Source organism: Thalassophryne amazonica, chromosome 7 (assembly GCF_902500255.1).
Source record: "Thalassophryne amazonica chromosome 7, fThaAma1.1, whole genome shotgun sequence".
Lineage (NCBI taxonomy): Eukaryota > Metazoa > Chordata > Actinopteri > Batrachoidiformes > Batrachoididae > Thalassophryne > Thalassophryne amazonica.
Window position 1 is genome coordinate 112,048,510 of NC_047109.1, and position 23,272 is coordinate 112,071,781.

Below are 23,272 nucleotides of genomic sequence, written 5' to 3' on the forward strand. Positions count from 1 at the left end.
AGAGTTTGGGATGGACTGTTTGTCTGCCTGGGTGGTTGCCATGTCGGGCTCACAGCGGTTCCATAGCATGTTGGATGCATCAACATGCAGCACCAGCAAATGCTCCCAAACCAGACACAAGTACCCCATTAACTCATGACAAATTGACAAAAATGCAGAGAACTGCTATGTGCAATGTAGAAAAAAAGTGAAAAGACAAACAATGAGTGAAAGACAGAGTGGTGGTACATATCCTGCACTCGTTCCTGATACAGCACATATAAGAATAATCATCATTTCAAGCAGGGCTGTGATTAATTACTTTCGTAATTGATCAATTTTCTTGATAATAGGTTCATAAAATGTCAGAAAATGGTGAAAATTGTCAATTTATGGTTTCCAGAGCCCAAGACTGCCTTCAAATGTCTTTTGTCCACAAATCAGTGATATTCACTTTACTGAAACATAGGTGTAACAGCATAAGTGAAATAAACCACAAATTATTCACATTTAAGAATCTGAAATCAGAGATGAAAAAAAATCAAAACATTTAACTGATTATCAAAATAGTTGAATATTAATATATTAATAGTTAATAGCCAAATTGTCAATCCAACCCAAATTTCAAGACACAGGAGTGGTATTCATGAAACCGATAACCTGGACACTGTTAGTTAGTTGCTGTTATTCATGAAATGTGCTTTTAAAAAAATAAAAAATAAAAAAAAAATTGTGACCTAATTTCATTACGCTGTGGTAACGTCGCCATGGCTTCACTTATACCACATAATGGTAAATGATTAGTTGATCAATACAGGCTTTAGATCACCTCTCAAACCTTACTGGTTGTGGAGATATGATGCTAGAAAATTTTTTTTTGGCCACTATGACATCATTTCATGAGGTCTTCATGATATCATAACATCCCTCATACCATCTGACTACACATGATTTAATGACTGACATAAGTTTACACTGTCTCTCAGGCCGACTGACGTCGTTGACCCTTGACTTTGCAGAGGATGTTGTGATGTTTGTGGGATCAGTGGACACCGACTGCAGCTCTTGAGAAGCTTAGTGAGGAATCAGTGTTTGGGATGGCAATTGTTCTTGATCAGGCCTAAGATCCAGGCTTTTAATGACTTCCTGGACCTGATGAAAGTGTTGAACATGTACACAGCAAATTTTGCAGAGTAAAATTCACTCTACAGGGACTACATTTGTCCCAGTCCCAGCAGAAGACTGCCCCTCCCTGAGCCTGGTTCTGCTGGAGGTTTCTTCCTGTTAAAAGGGAGTTTTTCCTTCCCACTGTCGCCAAGTGCTTGCTCACAGGGGGTCGTTTTGACCGTTGGGGTTTTTCCATAATTATTGTATGGCTTTGCCTTACAATATAAAGCACCTTGGGGCAACTGTTTGTTGTGCTTTGGCGCTATATAAATAAAATTGATTTGATTTGATTACATTTGGTCCCACTCCAAATAGAGTCAAATAAACTCTATTATAATGTGAAATCAGCTATATCTTTCTTTTCAAATCAAGTTGTTCAACTGCAATAAGGGTCATTCACAGCATGATAGAGCTGATTTAACACTGTGAGAGTTAACTCTTTTTGGAGTGGGGCCAAATGTACTCCCGGTAGATTTTATTTTGCTTTGCAAAATTTACTGTGTAGAGACATTCACTTACCTCAGCAGCTGCATTCATTCTTTGGGTCCTTGGCCTTTGAGATTCCAGACACCCAGGAAGAGCTTATGAGGATGCGCACAGTGGTGTTTATCGATGCAAATATCTTTGCAGGAGAAGGACAGTCAACTCTTTAGGGTCCTGGTGCTTCCCATCTTACTGTATAATTGCGGGACTTGAACGCTAACCAGTGCCCTGACTTGATATCTTTAGTACTAGATCTGTTTGGATGATCCTTGGGTACCGCTGGAACAACCAAATCTCATGCCAGTTCATGGAGTTTGGACCGGTTGTCTGTTTGTGTGGTTGCCATGCAGGACTCAAGGTGGTTCCATGGTGTCATGGGTCTGGAGAAGCACGGACTTAACTTGAGTGAACTCAGGCCTCTTGGTTGTAGAGATATAGCAGAAAGTGTCTTTTTTTGATTACATTTTTAAAAATAATTTTGTCATCTGAAAACCTTCACCCAAAAAATATTCTGAACAAGATTAATGAAAATCTGCTCATGTTTCTAAGATATTTTACAAACAGACGATTGCAATACCGTGCTCTACCACTGGTGTGCAGTGTAACAAAGTCATTCTTAAGCCACCCCTGTGTCCAGACAATCACCAAGGTTTGAATGAGTTCCACCAGGTTTCACAAGAATTAGTTGAGGTCTTGGAGTAATTCTGGTGATGAACAGACAGACGTATTACTTCCTTGGCGGATGTACATAACGAATCACGAAACCGACCCTCAGTCAACTGTGTCAAAATTGCACATTACTTGTTAAGCTGCAACCAAACCTGATTCTGATTTCCAAAAATTATTTCGAAGACTGAACCCCACTATGAATGAATGAATGAATTTATTCGGCACACAGTTCGACAACAAAACTCATAACAAAACAACTTTACAAAGAGGGCAGAACAAAGCTTATAAATGCCCGCCCCTTATACTAAAAATAAAAATTATATACACACATTTATACCAGCATGCAACCATAAAAACAATTTTCAGAATACTACCAGACAAACACTGTCACACAATACACAATCCCAGAAGCAATAACGAAAACAATAAACCCAAGTCTTCAACTATAACAAGAAATTTTATAATTCTTGTAATGCCTCCTAAGGCCTACCAAAGTACAGAGTACTTTAATGTTGTCAGGACACTTGTTCCAGGTGTTAACCCCCTTAACAGAGACACAATGACTCTTTGCAGTAGTTCAGATCTTCAGTCAAGTTATAGCTGGAGTTCCTCAGTTTAAACAGATCCTGGATATGTTGCAGCAGCAGTTTATTTTTAACTTTATACATAATTTGTATTGTAATGTAGTCAACCAAGTCCCAGAATTTTAAAATATGTAAACAAACAATGTATTTGTTGGTTCGCAATATAATTTGTTACAAATAATTCTTATAGCTTTCTTTTGCAAAAAAAAAAAATGGATTAGTATTAGTTTTATATGTATTTCCCCATACCTCAATACAGTAGGTCATATATGGAACGAGCAATGAATGATATAAAATAGTTAATCAGTGTTGGGAAATGAAATCTCTCGCATTATGCAAAATTGCAATGGCTTTTGACATTTTAGATTGAACAAAATTCATAGGGATGTGAATCGTACAACTCATGATTCAATTCGATTCCGATTCTTGGGGTGACGATTCGATTCAGAATCGATTTTCGATTCAAAGAGCTCCGAGAAATAGTTATATTACTTAAAAATGTTTATGTTTAAGAAAATGCAGCTTTGCAAGGTTAATCAAGTGATTCTAAAGATGTAAATTTACTTATCTGCTTTGCTCGTTCAGAGTTGGCTGGCAGTTTAGCGAAGCGCTGGTGAGTAGGCGGCAGATACCGCTGCTCCGGGTGATGGCGTAGCATGTGGGCTTGCGGATTTGAGGTGTTTCCGAAGTACTTGACTTTCATTTTGCAGATTTTGCACACTGCATAAGTCATGTCAAGCTCCTTCTTACGCAGCAAATAATAAAATCCAAAATGCGCCCAAACATTTGCCTTCGGCAAAGACGGTGCTGGCTGAATTAGCTCTTCATCCGCCATGCTAAGCTACAGCTCACGAATGTTTGAAGCACGCCGGACCCTCCCCTCGCGGGGACGCTGTAGTACGGAAGCCGTTGCCTGACAAACAGTACACGCAGCGAGTAAGAAAATGTTTTTAAAAAATGCTTTTTAAAAATTTATTCTTGGACATTTTGGATCAATTCAGAATTGTAATAAATAAGAATCGCGATTCGAACGTGAATCGATTTTTTTCCGGCACCCCTAAAAATTAATATGCATTTTCCAGCAGCTTATCAATAACAACACCAAGAAATTTTGTATCAGTTATTGTTTCAATTTCAATATCATTTAATGATAAATTTCTGCAGGAATTCCTATATTTGTTTCCAAATATGATACACTTTGTTTTACCATATCACTATATACTGGATTATTATTGGTTGCTATGATACCAACATCCTCGCTCTCCATTTCTTTGTCACTGATTTAAAGCATCATATAAACCCAACTGGGACATCCCAAATTATTTCATTGCTCCTCCATTCCTTCCCTCCCTCTGTCCTTTTCTGCTCGCTCTTATTGTTGCAGCGCACCAGCCACTGCGTTTGGCTGCTCCAGCTGGGAACAGGGCATCCACTGGACTTTTCCCATGATGAGAATACACTCGGCTCGGCCCAACCAGCAGGTGGTGGACACGGGGCCCTGAGCCTCTCTCACCCCTGTTTTCTCCCCCTACGAGCTTCCTCAAAGTCACAACACGGCCTGTAAATTAGTAGCGGGAGTGAAACAGGCGGTGCAAGATGAAACCAAGTTTGTGTGGATCAGCACACGACTCAAGGGAGACAAGAGAGAAGAAGCAGGCAGTAAATCCATTGGAGCCCACTGATAGCGCCTGTTTGCACAGCCACTGCCGCTTCCTTTGATCAAATGGCTGGGGGAGCAGGGGGGTCGTGTGGCGCTGCCGAAGGTCAGCTATATATTACACTCCTAAAAGTGATTACTGAAATTCTTAAGTGAAACCATTCTGCTGCCAGGGTGTGCTCTAATCCCCTGCAGCGTTGTCTGGGCCGCGGCCGGGGCCTCTCTGTGGATGTGTGCGCCCGGCACTACTTCCTTTCCCCACTTGTGTTTTCTATCATCGGAGCAGGCCTCAGAGAGCGTCTACATGGAAACATGGACTATCCAGTTGCACTATCAACTGCTGGGGCTCGGAGGAGAGAGAGCGAGAGAGAGAGAGAGAGAGAGAAAGAAAAGGTGGTGCCAGGAAACAGAAATATGCAGGCACTTCAAAGGCCACATCAGCAAATTAAGGGTTAGGCATTGGACATGACAGTAAGTGGCCTTTACATCAGAAACAGGGTAAACAACGTCTGGATTGTGTTTCGCTTCTTCTCTCTGCCTTGTTGCATCGGGACCCTCCCGCTCCCCGGGTTCCCCATCTACGCTGTATGTAGAACATTAAACATTTCTTAAGTCAGCGCAAATAAGGACAAAACGCTGCACAACCAAGTCCCCAACACGCACCACTAAAAAGGAGCGGAAACTCTGACGTGTGTTTGGAGAGTGATTGGGAATTAGCATGCACGCGCGTGCACAACAAAAGGGTCCGTTAAAATTCCACACTTGACTGGTAGCTTAATCCTTACCACTGTTTTTAGGACTGTAGCAAATCAAGTTGCAATCACTTATAAAACTGAAGTGCTGCTTGAAAGTGTGATGCAATCGAGAGAATCTGCGCGTGTGCGTCCGTTTCCGCTGTGACACCAGAGCTGACCTTCCGCCAGGCAACGCCATGGAAGCAAGTTATGTGAATTCACGCACTGTGAAACTTTTTATGCATTTGCTGATCATTACCTGAAATTGCTTTGTGTTAACTTTGGCACGGGTGGTTTTCACCTGAAAAAAGGGGGATGATGTAACCTCTTATTTATTATTTGCACGGGGCTACTGCGCAGTGCGCCTGGTGCGTCGATGCCAACAATAACACAAGGAAACGTGCTCCTTGGCCTCATTAGTGTGCAGAAAACAGGTCCCAGCACACAACAGTGTAAATATATTTTAAAACGCTTTACTCGGCAGGATGCTATGCGCCAAAGTTCGGCCTTTTTCCTACACAACACGGCGTGCTGAAAAGCTGCAACCCCACGTTGCATGTCTCATAAATTCTAGTGAGGGAATTCAAAGAGAAATTTATCGAGCATGGCATTCACACATGTTGACAGTAAAGACAGCCGACTGTGCACCAGGTCTTGGGAATTTGCAGGAGCACATTCACCGCCACCCCTCCCCCACCAGTTTTTTTAACGCTCTGAAACACCCTCTGTGACCCTTTGTCTGCTTATGCAATGTTTTTGACCTTTCCGTTATGGAAAAAGATAGGAAGGGATTTATGAAACTCGAGGGCTATAAGCCGCGTCACATAAATTGTCAGATTTACTGTTGGAAGCAGATTTATTCATCCAAACCTTTTAAGCGTCTATCCATTAAAACAGGTGCACCTCATTTTGCTACAGCATCATCACTTCCCAGCATGTTTGGAATACGAACATATTTTTGCCATGTGTTTGGGGATCACGTGCTGCATTTTCGTTCTTTTTTGTGCAAAGATGAAGGTGTTTATGGTCTTTAAATGTTGCCAATTCCGAGAGAGAAAGTGCACCTATGGGACTCGATATACAGGACCACGCTTTTGGCTCGGCCAGCTATTGACACAGCTGCTATCGCCCTGTAACGGTACGATTCCAGCGATAGAGTGCATATCTGCATGCACAGAGCTGCACACGCAGGCGTGCGAGATGTTTGTCTTTTCCTTTAAAATGTCATTAAGCACTGGATGGACACAGCGTGATATTGACTTTGGCAGAATAAGGGCACTCCTGCCCTTTGTTGTTGTCTGACTTATGGTGGTTCATTCAGAGGCTGCATCGCAGGACATCACTAAATGAAAAATTTACAGAATGCAACAGAGGCCTCCTCGCCATCAGCGGTAGCTCTGATCCACAAAACCAACATTTCAGCTTCAATCAGGTAATTCAAAGTGTACCAATGAACAGGAGGTCTATCAGTGAGTTTGTTGCCAGTGTTGGGCTTATTGAGCAAAAATACGACTTAGACCATCTCAAACAGTTTATACAAGTCTGGTGGCACTGCACTTCATCGCATCCATGACTCCACAGAACCGCCTCGGGCCCTGGATGGCAACCAATCAGGCAGACAACTGGTCCACTATCCATAATAATAAAGGTATGGTGACATTATGTACAAGAGACAGAGGCAAAGCGGCGACTCGCCCTTCAGTTTCAGTTTCAACAACAGCTGGAGTTTTGCAGCAGCAAGAGACAACGGCCGCTCTGGCACCAGCTGGGCGAGGCCAAAAGAAACTTGAAGTCTATTTTACCCAAATACTAAGTCACGCGATATGGCAGCTACCAATCCAAGTAAACAGACAGCATTACATCAACTGGTTGTTTGCTCAAGCAAATTTATCCAAGATAACAGAAAACAATTTTAAACAGCTGCGTTTCTCTATAAATCTGTTTCTCATATATTTTGAAAAAGTTAGTGAGAAATAAACACTTCTAAATGTAAAAATGCTATTATTGTAACCAGATAACACCTCTGAAGTCACTTACAAGACATCTTACACAGATGTAGCGGGCACGCCCCGGGAACGCCCAAACCAACTGCTTGTCTCTGTTGTTTGCAGCTAATGTAGTATAATGCAAACAAATCCTGTATGATCTGGTGACCACTGATCCACCATATAGGCTGAAACAACTGTTATACCTATGTAAGACCCCATACATGTACATGAGGTCTGTGGACAGGGGTTGTTTGGAGATGACAATATTTTTGCTGAAGAAAGAAGGTCCAAGACTTTAGGACTCTGGTGCTTCCTGTCTCACTGTGTGGGTGTGAGACTTGGACACTAACCAATGACCGCACTTAGCATTTATCTCTTTAAAAAGCAAAATTGTTATTTCATGAACATAAAATTTTTGGTTCATGGGGGCCACTACATGATATTGATTCCTATGGTGCTGAAATTAACTACTGAGATATACACAGCTTTCAGAAAAATACAAATTAGCACCCCCCCAAAAGTGATCTAATTTTAGTGGGTCTGGCCCACTACACCGCCTGTTTTCTAAAGATCAGTGATGACTGAATCCTTTCTTGGAGAGAAGTTCTCCTGCACATTTTTCAGAGGTTTGATGATGATGTTCAGCCAATCGTGACATTTTGAGACAATTACGACAACCAACAGAGTAAATTTTATTTATTGATAAGTTATGAATGTGCTTATGACAAACAGTTCATGAAGTTCCACTAAACCTGTTAAAAGCTTTGTATGTTGGCTGGATGACCGAACACTAGCATCTCACAATTTAATAATATTCTTAAAACTCAAAAAACCTGAAATTAAAATTTTAAAAAAGTGAAATAAACAGAAGAATATTCAACAACTGTTGGCTTTTTACATTCAGCTGGTTGTGGAACCACCTGGTGCTGCACACAAAGACTGTGGAAATGCGTGACCTCTCTGAAGACTGTCTTTCTTTTTTTTTTTTTAAACTCAAACACTGCAGATAAAGAAGAATGGCACTGTCCACAGAAAAACTACACAGAGTCAGTTTTCCATTCTGTATCATGAATTGGTCTCAAAAAATTATGTGGCATGCTGAGCTAAGAAGGCTTTAATTCTCTGGAGAAGCTCTTTCTTGACGCTGTCTGGCACCAAAGCTGGAAGACAAAAAGAAATCCACGGCCACATCACTGGCTGAAGTCATACTTTGCTTTTCATGCAACTTCTGAAATTTTAAATCATGCATCAGGACTCCACAAGAAGCAATCAATGGAAATGAAGAAATTCGTCGATTAATTTTCTATACCCACTTACTCCAATTAAGCGGTCACAGGAGGCTGGAGCCTATCCCAGCAGTTATAGGGCGTGAGGCAGGGTACATCCTGGACAGGACGCCTGTCTGTCACAGGGCCACATATAGACAAACATATTCACATCCGCACGCACACCTACATACAATTTAAAATTTCCAATCCAGCTACCTTGCATGTCTTTGGATGTAAGAGGAAGCCGGAGCACCACACAAACACGGGGAGAATATGCAAACTCCACATAGAAAGGCCACAGGCAGGAATCGATCCCATGACCTTTTTGCTGTGAGGCAACAGTGCTAACCACTAATCCACCGTGCTGCCGACTAAGAAATTCATAATAAATAACATCTTAACTTAGATTATTAAATAATTCCCAGCACTGGTATATATTAAAAAAAAGTTGATATGTGCGACTTAAGTCCACCCCAGTCATATTTTGTACCAAAAAAAACCACCTCAAAGACAATGTTGTAACTTACAAATTAAGCGAACACATACCAAAGCTGAAGTCATCAGACGGTAGTTAGGTTTGATGTACCGTGTCAATCAGAAAAGCTACTTTGTTTTGTCTAAAATCTCAGATGTAGCTGCTGGATGTGCAGCCCACCTTCACGTGACCAAGCTAATTTAGTAACCACGTAGAGAAACATGGTGCCCAATAAGCAACCGGATACACCACAAAACACACATACCCAGGTAAGTAAAACCAGACTTAACCAATGGATAGAATGCATGGCTGGCGACAATAACAAAACTTTTCTTCTGTACTGCAAATTAGTTATGGCAAATGCCAAAATCTTTGCAACATGCACCTTTTGAGCAGGGTTCCTACAGCTTAACAAAAGATTTAAGAATTCTTAAACCTTTACTTTTAATGCCAGCCGGACCCATATTTAAAGCCAACATTCCAACAGCTGTGCATTACAACTAACTACACTCAACAAAAATATAAACGCAACACTTTTGGTTTTGCTCCCATTTTGTATGAGATGAACTCAAAGATCTAAAACGTTTTCCACATACACAATAACCATTTCCCTCAAATATTGTTCACAAACCAGTCTAAATCTGTGATAGTGAGCACTTCTCCTTTGCTGAGATAATCCATCCCACCTCACAGGTGTGCCATATCAAGATGCTGATTAGACACCATGATTAGTGCACAGGTGTGCCTTAGACTGCCCACAATAAAAGGCCACTCTGAAAGGTGCAGTTTTGTTTTATTGGGGGGATACCAGTCAGTATCTGGTGTGACCACCATTTGCCTCATGCAGTGCAACACATCTGCTTCGCATAGAGTTGATCAGGTTGTCAATTGTGGCCTGTGGAAAGTTGGTCCACTCCTCTTCAATAGCTGTGCGAAGTTGCTGGATATTGGCAGGAACTGGTACACGCTGTCGTATACGCCGGTCCAGAGCATCCCAAACATGCTCAATGGGTGACATGTCCGGTGAGTATGCCGGCCATGCAAGAACTGGGACATTTTCAGCTTCCAAGAATTGTGTACAGATCCTTGCAACACGGGGCCGTGCATTATCCTGCTGCAACATGAGGTGATGTTCTTGGATGTATGGCACAACAATGAGCCTCAGGATCTCGTCACGGTATCTCTGTGCATTCAAAATGCCATCAATAAAATGCACCTGTGTTCTTCATCCATAACAGACGCCTGCCCATACCATAACCCCACCGCCACCATGGGCCACTCGATCCACAACATTGACATCAGAAAACCGCTCACCCACACGACGCCACACACGCTGTCTGCCATCTGCCCTGGACAGTGTGAACCGGGATTCATCCGTGAAGAGAACACCTCTCCAATGTGCCAAACGCCAGTGAATGTGAGCATTTGCCCACTCAAGTCGGTTACGACGACGAACTGGAGTCAGGTCGAGACCCCGATGAGGACGACGAGCATGCAGATGAGCTTCCCTGAGAGGGTTTCTGACAGTTTGTGCAGAAATTCTTTGGTTATGCAAACCAATTGTTTCAGCAGCTGTCCGACTGGCTAGTCTCAGACGATCTTGGAGGTGAACATGCTGGATGTGGATGTCCTGGGCTGGTGTGGTTAAACGTGGTCTGCGGTTGTGAGGCTGGTTGGATGTACTGCCAAATTCTCTGAATCACCTTTTGAGGCGGCTTATGGTAGAGAAATGAACATTCAATACACAAGCAACAGCTCTGGTTGACATTGCTGCTGTCAGTATGCTAATTGCATGCTCCCTCAAATCTTCCGACATCTGTGGCATTGTGCTGTGTGATAAAACTGCACCTTTCAGAGTGGCCTTTTATTGTGGGCAGTCTAAGGCACACCTGTGCACTAATCATGGTGTCTAATCAGCATCTTGAGAAGTGCTCACTATCACAGATTTAGACTGGTTTGTGAACAATATTTGAGGGAAATGGTGATATTGAGAGAGAGAGAGATATATACTAACTCTAACTTGCTTGCCTCTACTGGTGGTTGGCTCTCACTGCGGTATTGTATCATGTCCTGTTCTGGAGCACAGCAGTGTTATTCTGTATCTGTTAGCTGTTTAATCTGCGCAGTTAGATTGATCTAGTTATCTAGATTACGATTTGTTTCCCAGTGTAATCTTTACGTGCCTTAACTAAAGCACTCCTTCTGCTGAATCACCTCTAAATTATTTACACATTATTCACTTTGCGTGTTTTTAGGAATCCGCTAGGTTAGCGTAGCTACTAGCTCTTAGCCGATTTAGCATGGCGGCTTCTCCTGTCTCTCCTGCACTTTTCTGCTCTGGGTGTGAAATGTTTAGTTATTCCTCGGCCTCCTTTAGCAGTAACGGTACTTGTAATAAGTGTAGCTTATTCGTAGCTTTGGAGGCCAGGCTGGGCGAATTGGAGACTCGGCTCCGCACCGTGGAAAATTCTACAGCTAGCCAGGCCCCTGTAGTCGGTGCGGACCAAGGTAGCTTAGCCGCCGTTAGTTCCCCCTTGGCAGATCCCGAGCAGCCGGGAAAGCAGGCCGACTGGGTGACTGTGAGGAGGAAGCGTAGCCCTAAACAGAAGCCCCGTGTACACCGCCAACCCGTTCACATCTCTAACCGTTTTTCCCCACTCGACGACACACCCGCCGAGGATCAAACTCTGGTTATTGGCGACTCTGTTTTGAGAAATGTGAAGTTAGCGACACCAGCAACCATAGTCAATTGTCTTCCGGGGGCCAGAGCAGGCAACATTGAAGGAAATTTGAAACTGCTGGCTAAGGCTAAGCGTAAATTTGGTAAGATTGTAATTCACGTCGGCAGTAATGACACCCGGTTACGCCAATCGGAGGTCACTAAAATTAACATTAAATCGGTGTGTAACTTTGCAAAAACAATGTCGGACTCTGTAGTTTTCTCTGGGCCCCTCCCCAATCGGACCGGGAGTGACATGTTTAGCCGCATGTTCTCCTTGAATTGCTGGCTGTCTGAGTGGTGTCCAAAAAATGAGGTGGGCTTCATAGATAATTGGCAAAGCTTCTGGGGAAAACCTGGTCTTGTTAGGAGAGACGGCATCCATCCCACTTTGGATGGAGCAGCTCTCATTTCTAGAAATCTGGCCAATTTTCTTAAATCCTCCAAACCGTGACTATCCAGGGTTGGGACCAGGAAGCAGAGTTGTAGTCTTACACACCTCTCTGCAGCTTCTCTCCCCCTGCCATCCCCTCATTACCCCATCCCCGTAGAGACGGTGCCTGCTCCCAGACCACCAATAACCAGCAAAAATCTATTTAAGCATAAAAATTCAAAAAGAAAAAATAATATAGCACCTTCAACTGCACCACAGACTAAAACAGTTAAATGTGGTCTATTAAACATTAGGTCTCTCTCTTCTAAGTCCCTGTTGGTAAATGATATAATAATTGATCAACATATTGATTTATTCTGCCTAACAGAAACCTGGTTACAGCAGGATGAATATGTTAGTTTAAATGAGTCAACACCCCCGAGTCACACTAACTGTCAGAATGCTCGTAGCACGGGCCGGGGCGGAGGATTAGCAGCAATCTTCCATTCCAGCTTATTAATTAATCAAAAACCCAGACAGAGCTTTAATTCATTTGAAAGCTTGTCTCTTAGTCTTGTCCATCCAAATTGGAAGTCCCAAAAACCAGTTTTATTTGTTATTATCTATCGTCCACCTGGTCGTTACTGTGAGTTTCTCTGTGAATTTTCAGACCTTTTGTCTGACTTAGTGCTTAGCTCAGATAAGATAATTATAGTGGGCGATTTTAACATCCACACAGATGCTGAGAATGACAGCCTCAACACTGCATTTAATCTATTATTAGACTCTATTGGCTTTGCTCAAAAAGTAAATGAGTCCACCCACCACTTTAATCATATCTTAGATCTTGTTCTGACTTATGGTATGGAAATAGAAGACTTAACAGTATTCCCTGAAAACTCCCTTCTGTCTGATCATTTCTTAATAACATTTACATTTACTCTGATGGACTACCCAGCAGTGGGGAATAAGTTTCATTACACTAGAAGTCTTTCAGAAAGCGCTGTAACTAGGTTTAAGGATATGATTCCTTCTTTATGTTCTCTAATGCCATATAACAACACAGTGCAGAGTAGCTACCTAAACTCTGTAAGGGAGATAGAGTATCTCGTCAATAGTTTTACATCCTCATTGAAGACAACTTTGGATGCTGTAGCTCCTCTGAAAAAGAGAGCTTTAAATCAGAAGTGTCTGACTCCGTGGTATAACTCACAAACTCGTAGCTTAAAGCAGATAACCCGTAAGTTGGAGAGGAAATGGCGTCTCACTAATTTAGAAGATCTTCACTTAGCCTGGAAAAAGAGTCTGTTGCTCTATAAAAAAGCCCTCCGTAAAGCTAGGACATCTTTCTACTCATCACTAATTGAAGAAAATAAGAACAACCCCAGGTTTCTTTTCAGCACTGTAGCCAGGCTGACAAAGAGTCAGAGCTCTATTGAGCTGAGTATTCCATTAACTTTAACTAGTAATGACTTCATGACTTTCTTTGCTAACAAAATTTTAACTATTAGAGAAAAAATTACTCATAACCATCCCAAAGACATATCGTTATCTTTGGCTGCTTTCAGTGATGCCGGTATTTGGTTAGACTCTTTCTCTCCGATTGTTCTGTCTGAGTTATTTTCATTAGTTACTTCATCCAAACCATCAACATGTTTATTAGACCCCATTCCTACCAGGCTGCTCAAGGAAGCCCTACCATTATTTAATGCTTCGATCTTAAATATGATCAATCTATCTTTGTTAGTTGGCTATGTACCACAGGCTTTTAAGGTGGCAGTAATTAAACCATTACTTAAAAAGCCATCACTTGACCCAGCTATCTTAGCTAATTATAGGCCAATCTCCAACCTTCCTTTTCTCTCAAAAATTCTTGAAAGGGTAGTTGTAAAACAGCTAACTGATCATCTGCAGAGGAATGGTCTATTTGAAGAGTTTCAGTCAGGTTTTAGAATTCATCATAGTACAGAAACAGCATTAGTGAAGGTTACAAATGATCTTCTTATGGCCTCGGACAGTGGACTCATCTCTGTGCTTGTTCTGTTAGACCTCAGTGCTGCTTTTGATACTGTTCACCATAAAATTTTATTACAGAGATTAGAGCATGCCATAGGTATTAAAGGCACTGCGCTGCGGTGGTTTGAATCATATTTGTCTAATAGATTACAATTTGTTCATGTAAATGGGGAATCTTCTTCACAGACTAAAGTTAATTATGGAGTTCCACAAGGTTCTGTGCTAGGACCAATTTTATTCACTTTATACATGCTTCCCTTAGGCAGTATTATTAGACGGTATTGCTTAAATTTTCATTGTTACGCAGATGATACCCAGCTTTATCTATCCATGAAGCCAGAGGACACACACCAATTAGCTAAAATGCAGGATTGTCTTACAGACATAAAGACATGGATGACCTCTAATTTCCTGCTTTTAAACTCAGATAAAACTGAAGTTATTGTACTTGGCCCCACAAATCTTAGAAACATGGTGTCTAACCAGATCCTTACTCTGGATGGCATCACCCTGACCTCTAGTAATACTGTGAGAAATCTTGGAGTCATTTTTGATCAGGATATGTCATTCAAAGCGCATATTAAACAAATATGTAGGACTGCTTTTTTGCATTTACGCAATATCTCTAAAATCAGAAAGGTCTTGTCTCAGAGTGATGCTGAAAAACTAATTCATGCATTTATTTCCTCTAGGCTGGACTATTGTAATTCATTATTATCAGGTTGTCCTAAAAGTTCCCTAAAAAGCCTTCAGTTAATTCAAAATGCTGCAGCTAGAGTACTGACAGGGACTAGAAGGAGAGAGCATATCTCACCCATATTGGCCTCTCTTCATTGGCTTCCTGTTAATTCTAGAATAGAATTTAAAATTCTTCTTCTTACTTATAAGGTTTTGAATAATCAGGTCCCATCTTATCTTAGGGACCTCGTAGTATCATATCACCCCAATAGAGCGCTTCGCTCTCAGACTGCAGGCTTACTTGTAGTTCCTAGGGTTTGTAAGAGTAGAATGGGAGGCAGAGCCTTCAGCTTTCAGGCTCCTCTCCTGTGGAACCAGCTCCCAATTCAGATCAGGGAGACAGACACCCTCTCTACTTTTAAGATTAGGCTTAAAACTTTCCTTTTTGCTAAAGCTTATAGTTAGGGCTGGATCAGGTGACCCTGAACCATCCCTTAGTTATGCTGCTATAGACGTAGACTGCTGGGGGGTTCCCATGATGCACTGTTTCTTTCTCTTTTTGCTCTGTATGCACCACTCTGCATTTAATCATTAGTGATCGATCTCTGCTCCCCTCCACAGCATGTCTTTTTCCTGGTTCTCTCCCTCAGCCCCAACCAGTCCCAGCAGAAGACTGCCCCTCCCTGAGCCTGGTTCTGCTGGAGGTTTCTTCCTGTTAAAAGGGAGTTTTTCCTTCCCACTGTAGCCAAGTGCTTGCTCACAGGGGGTCGTTTTGACCGTTGGGGTTTTACATAATTATTGTATGGCCTTGCCTTACAATATAAAGTGCCTTGGGGCAACTGTTTGTTGTGATTTGGCGCTATATAAAAAAATTGATTGATTGATTGATTGATATTGTGTATGTGGAAAAAGTTTTAGATCTTTGAGTTCATCTCATACAAAATGGGAGCAAAACCAAAAGTGTTGCGTTTATATTTTTGTTGAGTGTAGTTTTAACTGTTTGTGTTCTGAGCGTTGTGGCAACTGAAAACAAATTTCTTGGTTCCGCTATGGTGCTTACAAAAGGCTTTCACAGGATTATAAACAAACAGATATAACAATTTACTGTGATGTTTTTAATTTTTATGTGAAAAGAAAATGAAATTGTATTTCCCACTTTCTCAGACTTTTTTCTGAAAAGAAAAAAAAAAGACAAATAATTTTAATACCAATTAAAGCCTTAATTTTTGATTAACAAATTTAGTATGTTTTAAGACTTTTTAAGGATCCCTGTTTAAAAAACTGTTGTGAAGTCTGGATCCAAAGTTGGTCAAACTGAACACTGACACCTGCTGGACAGTTCATGAATAGGCATCCTTATCAAATTATTTTAAGGCCACATTCAGCACAGGGTCAAATAGTCAAGGTCAAGTACCTCTTCCTTTAGGAGTAATCTCAACCACAAGGTCTTCCACGGTCACGTGTTCCAGACCCTTTTCTTTGATGACTTCTATTTATAAAGAAAAAAATACAAAATTATTTGTAGAAGCATTGCATCAATTCCGCTGCAGACACAAAACCTGGAATATATACACAACATATTTTGCTTATTTAGTTAATGGATTAAACATTTCAGCTCATTCACTGAGAGGATTTTAAACTTCTGTCTCAGGGTTTGGAGGCTGGTGTAGGAATACACTCCGATGAGTTCTATTCTGTGTACCTTTGCAGTGTGCTTTCATCTGGTCCTTCCACCCACACTCAGTCAGCTTAGCTCTCAGTAACTCCTTCAGTCTGTCAGCGAAGGAAGATTGAAACATCACGATGAGAGTTTGGCACATTTCTGTGTGTGTTACATTCAAAACATGCACAAGGCTAAAAAGTAAAAAGAAAGAAAGAAAGAAAAAAACCCAAACAACCACGACATCCTATCTTGATTAAATAATGTGCACACCCACCCAGGATGGGGTGCATCACAAAAAATATTTTAATGTTTTCATAAACATTAATGACTTCAAATAGAAATGAAAAAATGTCTGTTTTTAAACTATTTTTTTTCTACATACACCAGCTATCTACATTTCAAGTGTGGAGATAAAAATGTGGATTTTTGGAAAGTAGGTTTTTGATTTTGGTGAAAGGCGCCATGTCCAACTTTCCTTTATCCTTTAGTGTAGAGTGAGCACACAGAGATGCTTCATCCCAGCACATTCAGCGTATTGGTCATGTCATTCCAGCAAACTTCGTCTCCAACTGCGCTCTGTACTCAACAAAAGCTTCAGTGTCTTGACACCAAAGGAGCCATCGCCAACTATACACGTGGGCAACTATTTTTTTTAAATAAATAACTCATCGGTTTAAGATATTTTAAGCCCTAAATTTATGAATAATTAGGAGTGGGGTTGCTTTGAGTGACAGGTAGCGTGTTCTGGCAGAGTGGTGTCCATACCATGTTAGCAGTAGCTGCTAGCTGTTAGCTTTAGCTCATTCAGTAACTGAGTTGGTGTTGCTTGGGCTCCATTTGTTCTGCCCAGGTGACGCAGTCTTAACCAAGCTCCACCTTTTTGCCCATTTACAACCTGGATGGAACTTAAGTGAAGTGTAGCTAACACAGCTATACCCAGAGCCACAGTATTTGAGCTCATCAGAAAACCTAAGGGTGACATCATGGAGGATTCATCCAGTATATACACAGTATATGGTGGAAGACCTACTTTAGTGCGTAACATTGCCCTCAGAACATTCAGATGTTCGGAGAGTCCGAACTCGAGCACAAGCAAAAATGCCTTGAACACTACGTCGCACCAGAATTTTTGCTCAGAAACTGAGCAACCCGAGGTACCATCACAGTCATGGCGTCTCCCTTAGTTAAATTAGTAACCCCACACACCAACAGAAACATCTTTGGCAATTTCATACAGCGCCCCCTACAGTCAAAGGCAGATATAAAGAGGTCATTTTCTACCTGAGTTGTTTTTAGGGCCCGAGTAGGCAACGTCCTACGAGGACCCTATTGTAATTGCGCTGTTTATTATTATTATTATTATTTATTATTATTCTCACTCTTGAAATCGAAATTTCGGCCTCTTCCCATGCTCAAAAACTCACCAAACTTTCCAAAGTCGTCCGGCTGGATCCGAAATTCGATATTTTGGGGGCCTCGCACATGGTCGCAGAAAAATCGCGAAATAGCGCCCCCTAGAAATTTTTAAAAAACCCTCCGCATTGGGCTTTTTTCGTCGTAGCCTCACGAAATTCAGTACACATATTTACCATGCCAGGACGCACGAAAAAGTCTCTTACTGTCATGGTGAAATATCGACAGGAAGTCGGCCATTTTGATTTTAAGTTTCGATTTTGAGCAAATTTTTGCCATTTTTGGCCATTTCCACTACTTACATTTGAACAAACTCGTCCTAGGGATTTCATCCGATCGACTTCAAATTTGGTCAAAATCATCACAACACAATGGTGATCAAAAGTTATCAAAAGATTCTAATTAAGTCAAAAGGCGTGGCTGCTAGGGGTCGTCAAACTTTGGCGAGCTTTTCGGAGCACACCATTTCACTTCGAACGTCTGTCACGCCCATATACTTCATCGTAGATCCTTCAAACTTGCTGGACATGATGAGGGCGCCGCCCTGAACGTCTACATATCTTAAGTTCCCACCTGCCCCATAGTGCCCCCCGGTGGTTGTGGGAAATGTCCTATTTTTACTTTAAGAGGTCCTGATGTCACATACTTAACCCAATCAACTTCATTCCACTTTTAAAACATGCAGAACAAATTGCTGAACATAGGCAATAAACGCCGTGAAGTTACGAGTAACGGCGTCCGTGTGGCGGCGTACCGAATATTGCCCATTCGCCATGAAATTACGTTCTTCCTTTTGACAGCTTTAATTTTGTCACATCATCATGAAAATTGATACACAGGTCGAGCACGACAACCTCTTACAATTCATAGGGGCGTCGCCCATGGGCAAGGCAAAATGCCTCAATAGCGCCCCCTTGAAACTTTCAAAACCCCTCCCCATAGGGGTTTTTTTGGAGTAGGGAGATGAAAATTGGTACACGTGTGACTTGCATAGACGTACAAAAAAGTCTCTTGCACCATGGGTCTACTCCAAACAGGAAGTCGGCCATTTTGAATTTTCTTCTCATTTTGGCGTGATTTCCACATGTTGTATTTGAACGAACTCCTCCTAGGGATTTTGTCCAATGCACTTCAAATTTCTTCCAGATCACCCAGAGACGATACTGACCAAAAGTTATCGAAAGCCTTTCTTTATGTCGAAGGGTGTGGCCGCTATGGTGCCGCCATTTTGACCCTTCGCCATATGAACATTATACTTAAACAGGTACTGAAGTCACATATTTAACCCCATCAACTTCCTTCCACTTCTAAAACATGCAGAACAACTTGGTGAACGTAGACGATGATTGCCGTGAAGTTATGAGTAACAGCATCCGTGTGGCGGCGTGCTGAATATTGCCCATTCGCCATGAAATTACGTTCTTCCTTTTGACAGCTTTAATTTTGTCATATCATTATGAAAATTGAAACACAGGTCAAGCACGACAACCTCTTACAATTCATAGGGGCATCGCCCATGGGCGGGGCAAAGTGCCTCAATAGCGCCCCCTTGAAACTTTCCAAAACCCCTCCCCATAGGGGTTTTTTTGGAGCAGGGAGATGAAAATTGGTACACGTGTGTGACTTGCATAGACGTACAAAAAAGTCTCTTGCACCATGAGTCTACTCCAAACAGGAAGTCAGCCATTTTTAATTTTCTTCTCAGTTTGGCGTGATTTCCACATGTTGTATTTGAACAAACTCCTCCTAGGGATTTTGTCCAATGCACTTCAAATTTCTTTGACAGCATCCAAAGATGATACTGACCAAAAGTTATCGAAAGCTTTTCTCTATGTTGAAAGGTGTGGCCGCTATGGTGCCGCCATTTTGACCCTTTGCCATGGAACATCAAGTCATGATAACTCCTTCATGCTTTGCCTGATTGACTTGAAACTTCACATGTATGATGGCGGTTGGCCCCTGAACACACCCAGCCCCTCTGTTTCTACACTGAGCGCCCCCTAGTGGATGAACAATCAACATGTCATAACTCCTTGATGCATTGTGTGATTTGTTTAAACTTTTAACTGTGTGATGAGTGGTTGCCCCTGCATGCACATGCCCACATGTGGTCACAAGGGCACCCACTGGCCTGGGTAGGCGGTTGCGCGGAACGAGGGCCCGTATATGACTGCTTGCAGTCCTAGTTTTTTTTTTTTTTTTATTCTTAAGGACACATCACTGTAGTGTCTCAGCAGTATTTCTGTAAGAAAAATGAAATTTAAAGACGCCTTTTGACCCATATTAGCATGATGAGTAACGTGCCCCCTTTAATGGCGTTAAACCTCACCTCTCTCGTTCTCCCATCTCGGTCAGCTTCTGGTTTATTGTTGCCCTCATTCTGGACTCTCTGCTCATATTCTTTAGTCTTTAAAGACAGAAATACAACACGATGTCCACTTCAGATCATTTTAGCTAGCCTAAATGTTTCTCAGCTAAACCCTAAAATACCATCTGTGCTGCTAATGGTAAAAAACAACAACAAAACTACAAACTGTGACGTATGTAAAACGAGGACTATTAAAAATACAATAACTAAGCTTGTTGAATCTAAAAATTGTGCTCACCTTTCCTTGGAAGAATAAAAAGGCAAAGGAAAGGTTCTACGGTGACATAAAACGTTTGTCGTCTTGTTTATAACGTTCAATAAAAAATAAATATTTCAGATAACCTTAACAGGAAAGAAAAACGGAGACAAATTCTGCGAAAGGACACAGAACCAAACAGATGTTTACGATTTCATGTTACAGTCCGACGAGAAACATCGGTTCGTATTTTCGTTCCATGTAATGTGCACTGCGCGGCACTACCGCCAGGGTGCAGTGTTGGCTAACAAAAGAACTGCACCAGCTCGCGTATCCTCCTCACAGTCAGTCACCCGATCATTTGTTTCATTCAGTACGGACAGTGAAAAACGAGTCAACAGTTATTATTATTATTATTATTATTATTATTATTTTCCATTCAGTCTGTAAAATGAAAAATAATTTGACCGTGAAATGGTGAATTTGCCATTTCCAATTTTCCACTGTCCACGCTTTGCAGAGATATACAGTACAAGGAGGAAAAAGTTGGACTGACTACACTCTGAAGGAGCCATCAAATAAAATAATTATTTTTTCAAATAAATAAATAAAAATGGATGCATCCTTCATTTACTGCTCACGACAATTTCAAGGTCTGAATCAGAGTTGTGTATTTTTTTTTTTTCTTGTTCTTTATTTTTAATACCTATAGTTCACCACATAAGGCTGCAAGCTACTCAAGGTTTCAGTTTACCAAATACATGATTGATGCAGCTGTGAGTTATGGTAATGACGATAAGGGTGATTGTGAGATTGAGAAGGCGGTGAAGACGATGATGAAGATTGTGATTATGAAATGTGCATCAGTTGTGACAGAGAAGTGCGACTGGACTGAAAACACCGAGGTTGTAGTGAACACGGAAGCAGTCTGGTGATTGGTGATTGGTGATTTTTTCCATAAAGAGGCTGTTCGAGGAAAGAAACTCAGTATGAGATTACCGTCTGGAGTTTGGAATACAGAGGCAGTAAGGATGGGAGACAGCGACAGTAGTTATCATCGTATTTTGTTTGGCACGTTAGTCTCCAGATACTGATGTCACAGTTGCCTCACTGGTCATCTATTGATTTTTCTGACATATCCAGTCATAGGCATATCTGCTTAAGACATCCAGTCATCACCTCAGGTCACTAATGTAGTTAATACCAAAGGATGCGCCTATAGTGATCCACTTCTTTATTTGTATAAGATGCAGAATGATGGGATACAGATCCAACTGGAAATGACAAAACTTCTATCTTATACTATCTTATACACAGGTGTGTTCTTCCCAGTACATTCTAACATTTGTGAAGGATATATTCTAGCTCCTATACTGTGTACAGTACTAACATGAAGTGGATTTTAGGGAGCCCGGGGTTTACTGATCTTGACTTTGTGATGATGGCATGATTGATGCATGCCCTTGTTGCCAAACTTGAGAAGCTTCATCGGGAGTCTGAGTGTATAGGTTAGCAATTTCCCTGGATTGAGTCTAAGATCCAGGCCTGCAAGGACGTCCTGGATTTGGCCATCAGAAGTGTATCTACTTTTGTTGCAAAATTCAGATTTGTAGAGAGATCTTAACAGTGTGATTGTTTGGCATAGACATAGAGAGATGCCTGGGAAGAGCTTACTGATTCATGAGGTTCCTGGACAGAGGTATTTGGTGATGAGCCTACACCTTTGCAGAAGAACAAAGGGCTGAGTTTAGTTTCCTGGTGTTTCCTGTCTTACTATATGCTTGTGAGACTTGAACATCAACCAGTGACCAAAGACGATGACTGGATGTCTTTGGTACTTGGTCTCTTCAAGATAGTTTTTGGTTTTGTTGGAATGACTTTGTGTCAAATGAGCAGTTAAATGGGGAAACTCCCATGTGGCGTAATACCTTGAATATTGTAATAATGTGTAGTCTCCTAAATACAAGAGCAAGAACCATAATTCTGACTAGTATTTATGATTTGATATCAATCAATCAATCAACTTTTTTCTTATATAGCGCCAAATCACAACAAACAGTTGCCCCAAGGCGCTCCATATTGTAAGGCAAGGCCATACAATAATTATGAAAAACCCCAACGGTCAAAACGACCCCCTATGAGCAAGCACTTGGCAACAGTGGGAAGGAAAAACTCCCTTTTAACAGGAAGAAACCTCCAGCAGAACCAGGCTCAGGGAGGGGCAGTCTTCTGCTGAGACTGGTTGGGGCTGAGGGAAAAAAACAGGAAAAAGACATGCCGTGAAGGGGGGCAGAGATCAATCACTAATGATTAAATGCAGAGTGATGCATACGGAGCAAAAAGAAAAAGAAACAGTGCATCATGGGAAACCCCCCCACAATCTACGTCTAAAGCAGCATAACCAAGGGATGGTCCAGGGTCACCCGATCCAGCCCTAACTATAAGCCTTAGCGAAAAGGAAAGTTTTAAGCCTAATCTTAAAAGTAGAGAGGGTATCTGTCTCCCTGATCTGAATTGGGAGCTGGTTCCACAGGAGAGGAGCCTGAAAGCTGAAGGCTCTGCCTCCCATTCTACTCTTACAAACCCTAGGAACTACAAGTAAGCCCGCAGTCTGAGAGCGAAGCGCTCTAATGGGGTAATATGGTACTACGAGGTCCCTAAGATAAGATGGGACCTGATTATTCAAAACCTTATAAGTAAGAAGAAGAATTTTAAATTCTATTCTAGAATTAACAGGAAGCCAATGAAGAGAGGCCAACACGGGTGAGATATGCTCTCTCCTGCTAGTCCCCGTCAGTACTCTAGCTGCAGCATTCTGAACCAACTGAAGGCTTTTTAGGGA

At 41.6% G+C, this 23,272-nt stretch overlaps 1 protein-coding gene across 3 annotated transcripts; it reads right to left on the reverse strand.

The window, feature by feature from the left end:
• Window positions 1-7,942: 7,942 nt before the first annotated feature.
• Window positions 7,943-20,640, reverse strand: eny2 (ENY2 transcription and export complex 2 subunit). Of its 3 annotated transcripts, none has more exons than XM_034173579.1 (6): window positions 20,518-20,626; window positions 20,473-20,487; window positions 20,196-20,273; window positions 16,493-16,563; window positions 16,205-16,279; window positions 7,943-8,421 (listed from the first exon to the last, which is right to left on the reverse strand). In XM_034173579.1, the coding sequence occupies exons 3-6, from the start codon at window positions 20,261-20,263 to the stop codon at window positions 8,348-8,350; spliced, it is 288 nt and encodes a 95-aa protein (XP_034029470.1). In that variant the 5' UTR covers window positions 20,264-20,273; window positions 20,473-20,487; window positions 20,518-20,626; the 3' UTR covers window positions 7,943-8,347. The 3 variants fall into 3 exon arrangements, with proteins under 3 accessions (XP_034029470.1, XP_034029471.1, XP_034029469.1); XM_034173580.1 differs by having other exon boundaries at window positions 20,473-20,493; window positions 20,524-20,576; XM_034173578.1 differs by having other exon boundaries at window positions 20,473-20,640.
• Window positions 20,641-23,272: the final 2,632 nt, after the last annotated feature.

Excerpts from the sequence above, each read along its gene's own strand:
- eny2 (XM_034173578.1), bottom strand. The coding sequence starts at position 20,263 with ATGAGCAGAGAGTCCAGAATGAGGGCAACAATAAACCAGAAGCTGACC. Across the intron at positions 16,280-16,492 it reads GATGAAAGCACACTGCAAAG|AAGTCATCAAAGAAAAGGGT; the intron begins GTACACAGAATA and ends CTTTATAAATAG. Across the intron at positions 8,422-16,204 it reads GATTACTCCTAAAGGAAGAG|CTTTGGTGCCAGACAGCGTC; the intron begins GTACTTGACCTT and ends TTTGTCTTCCAG.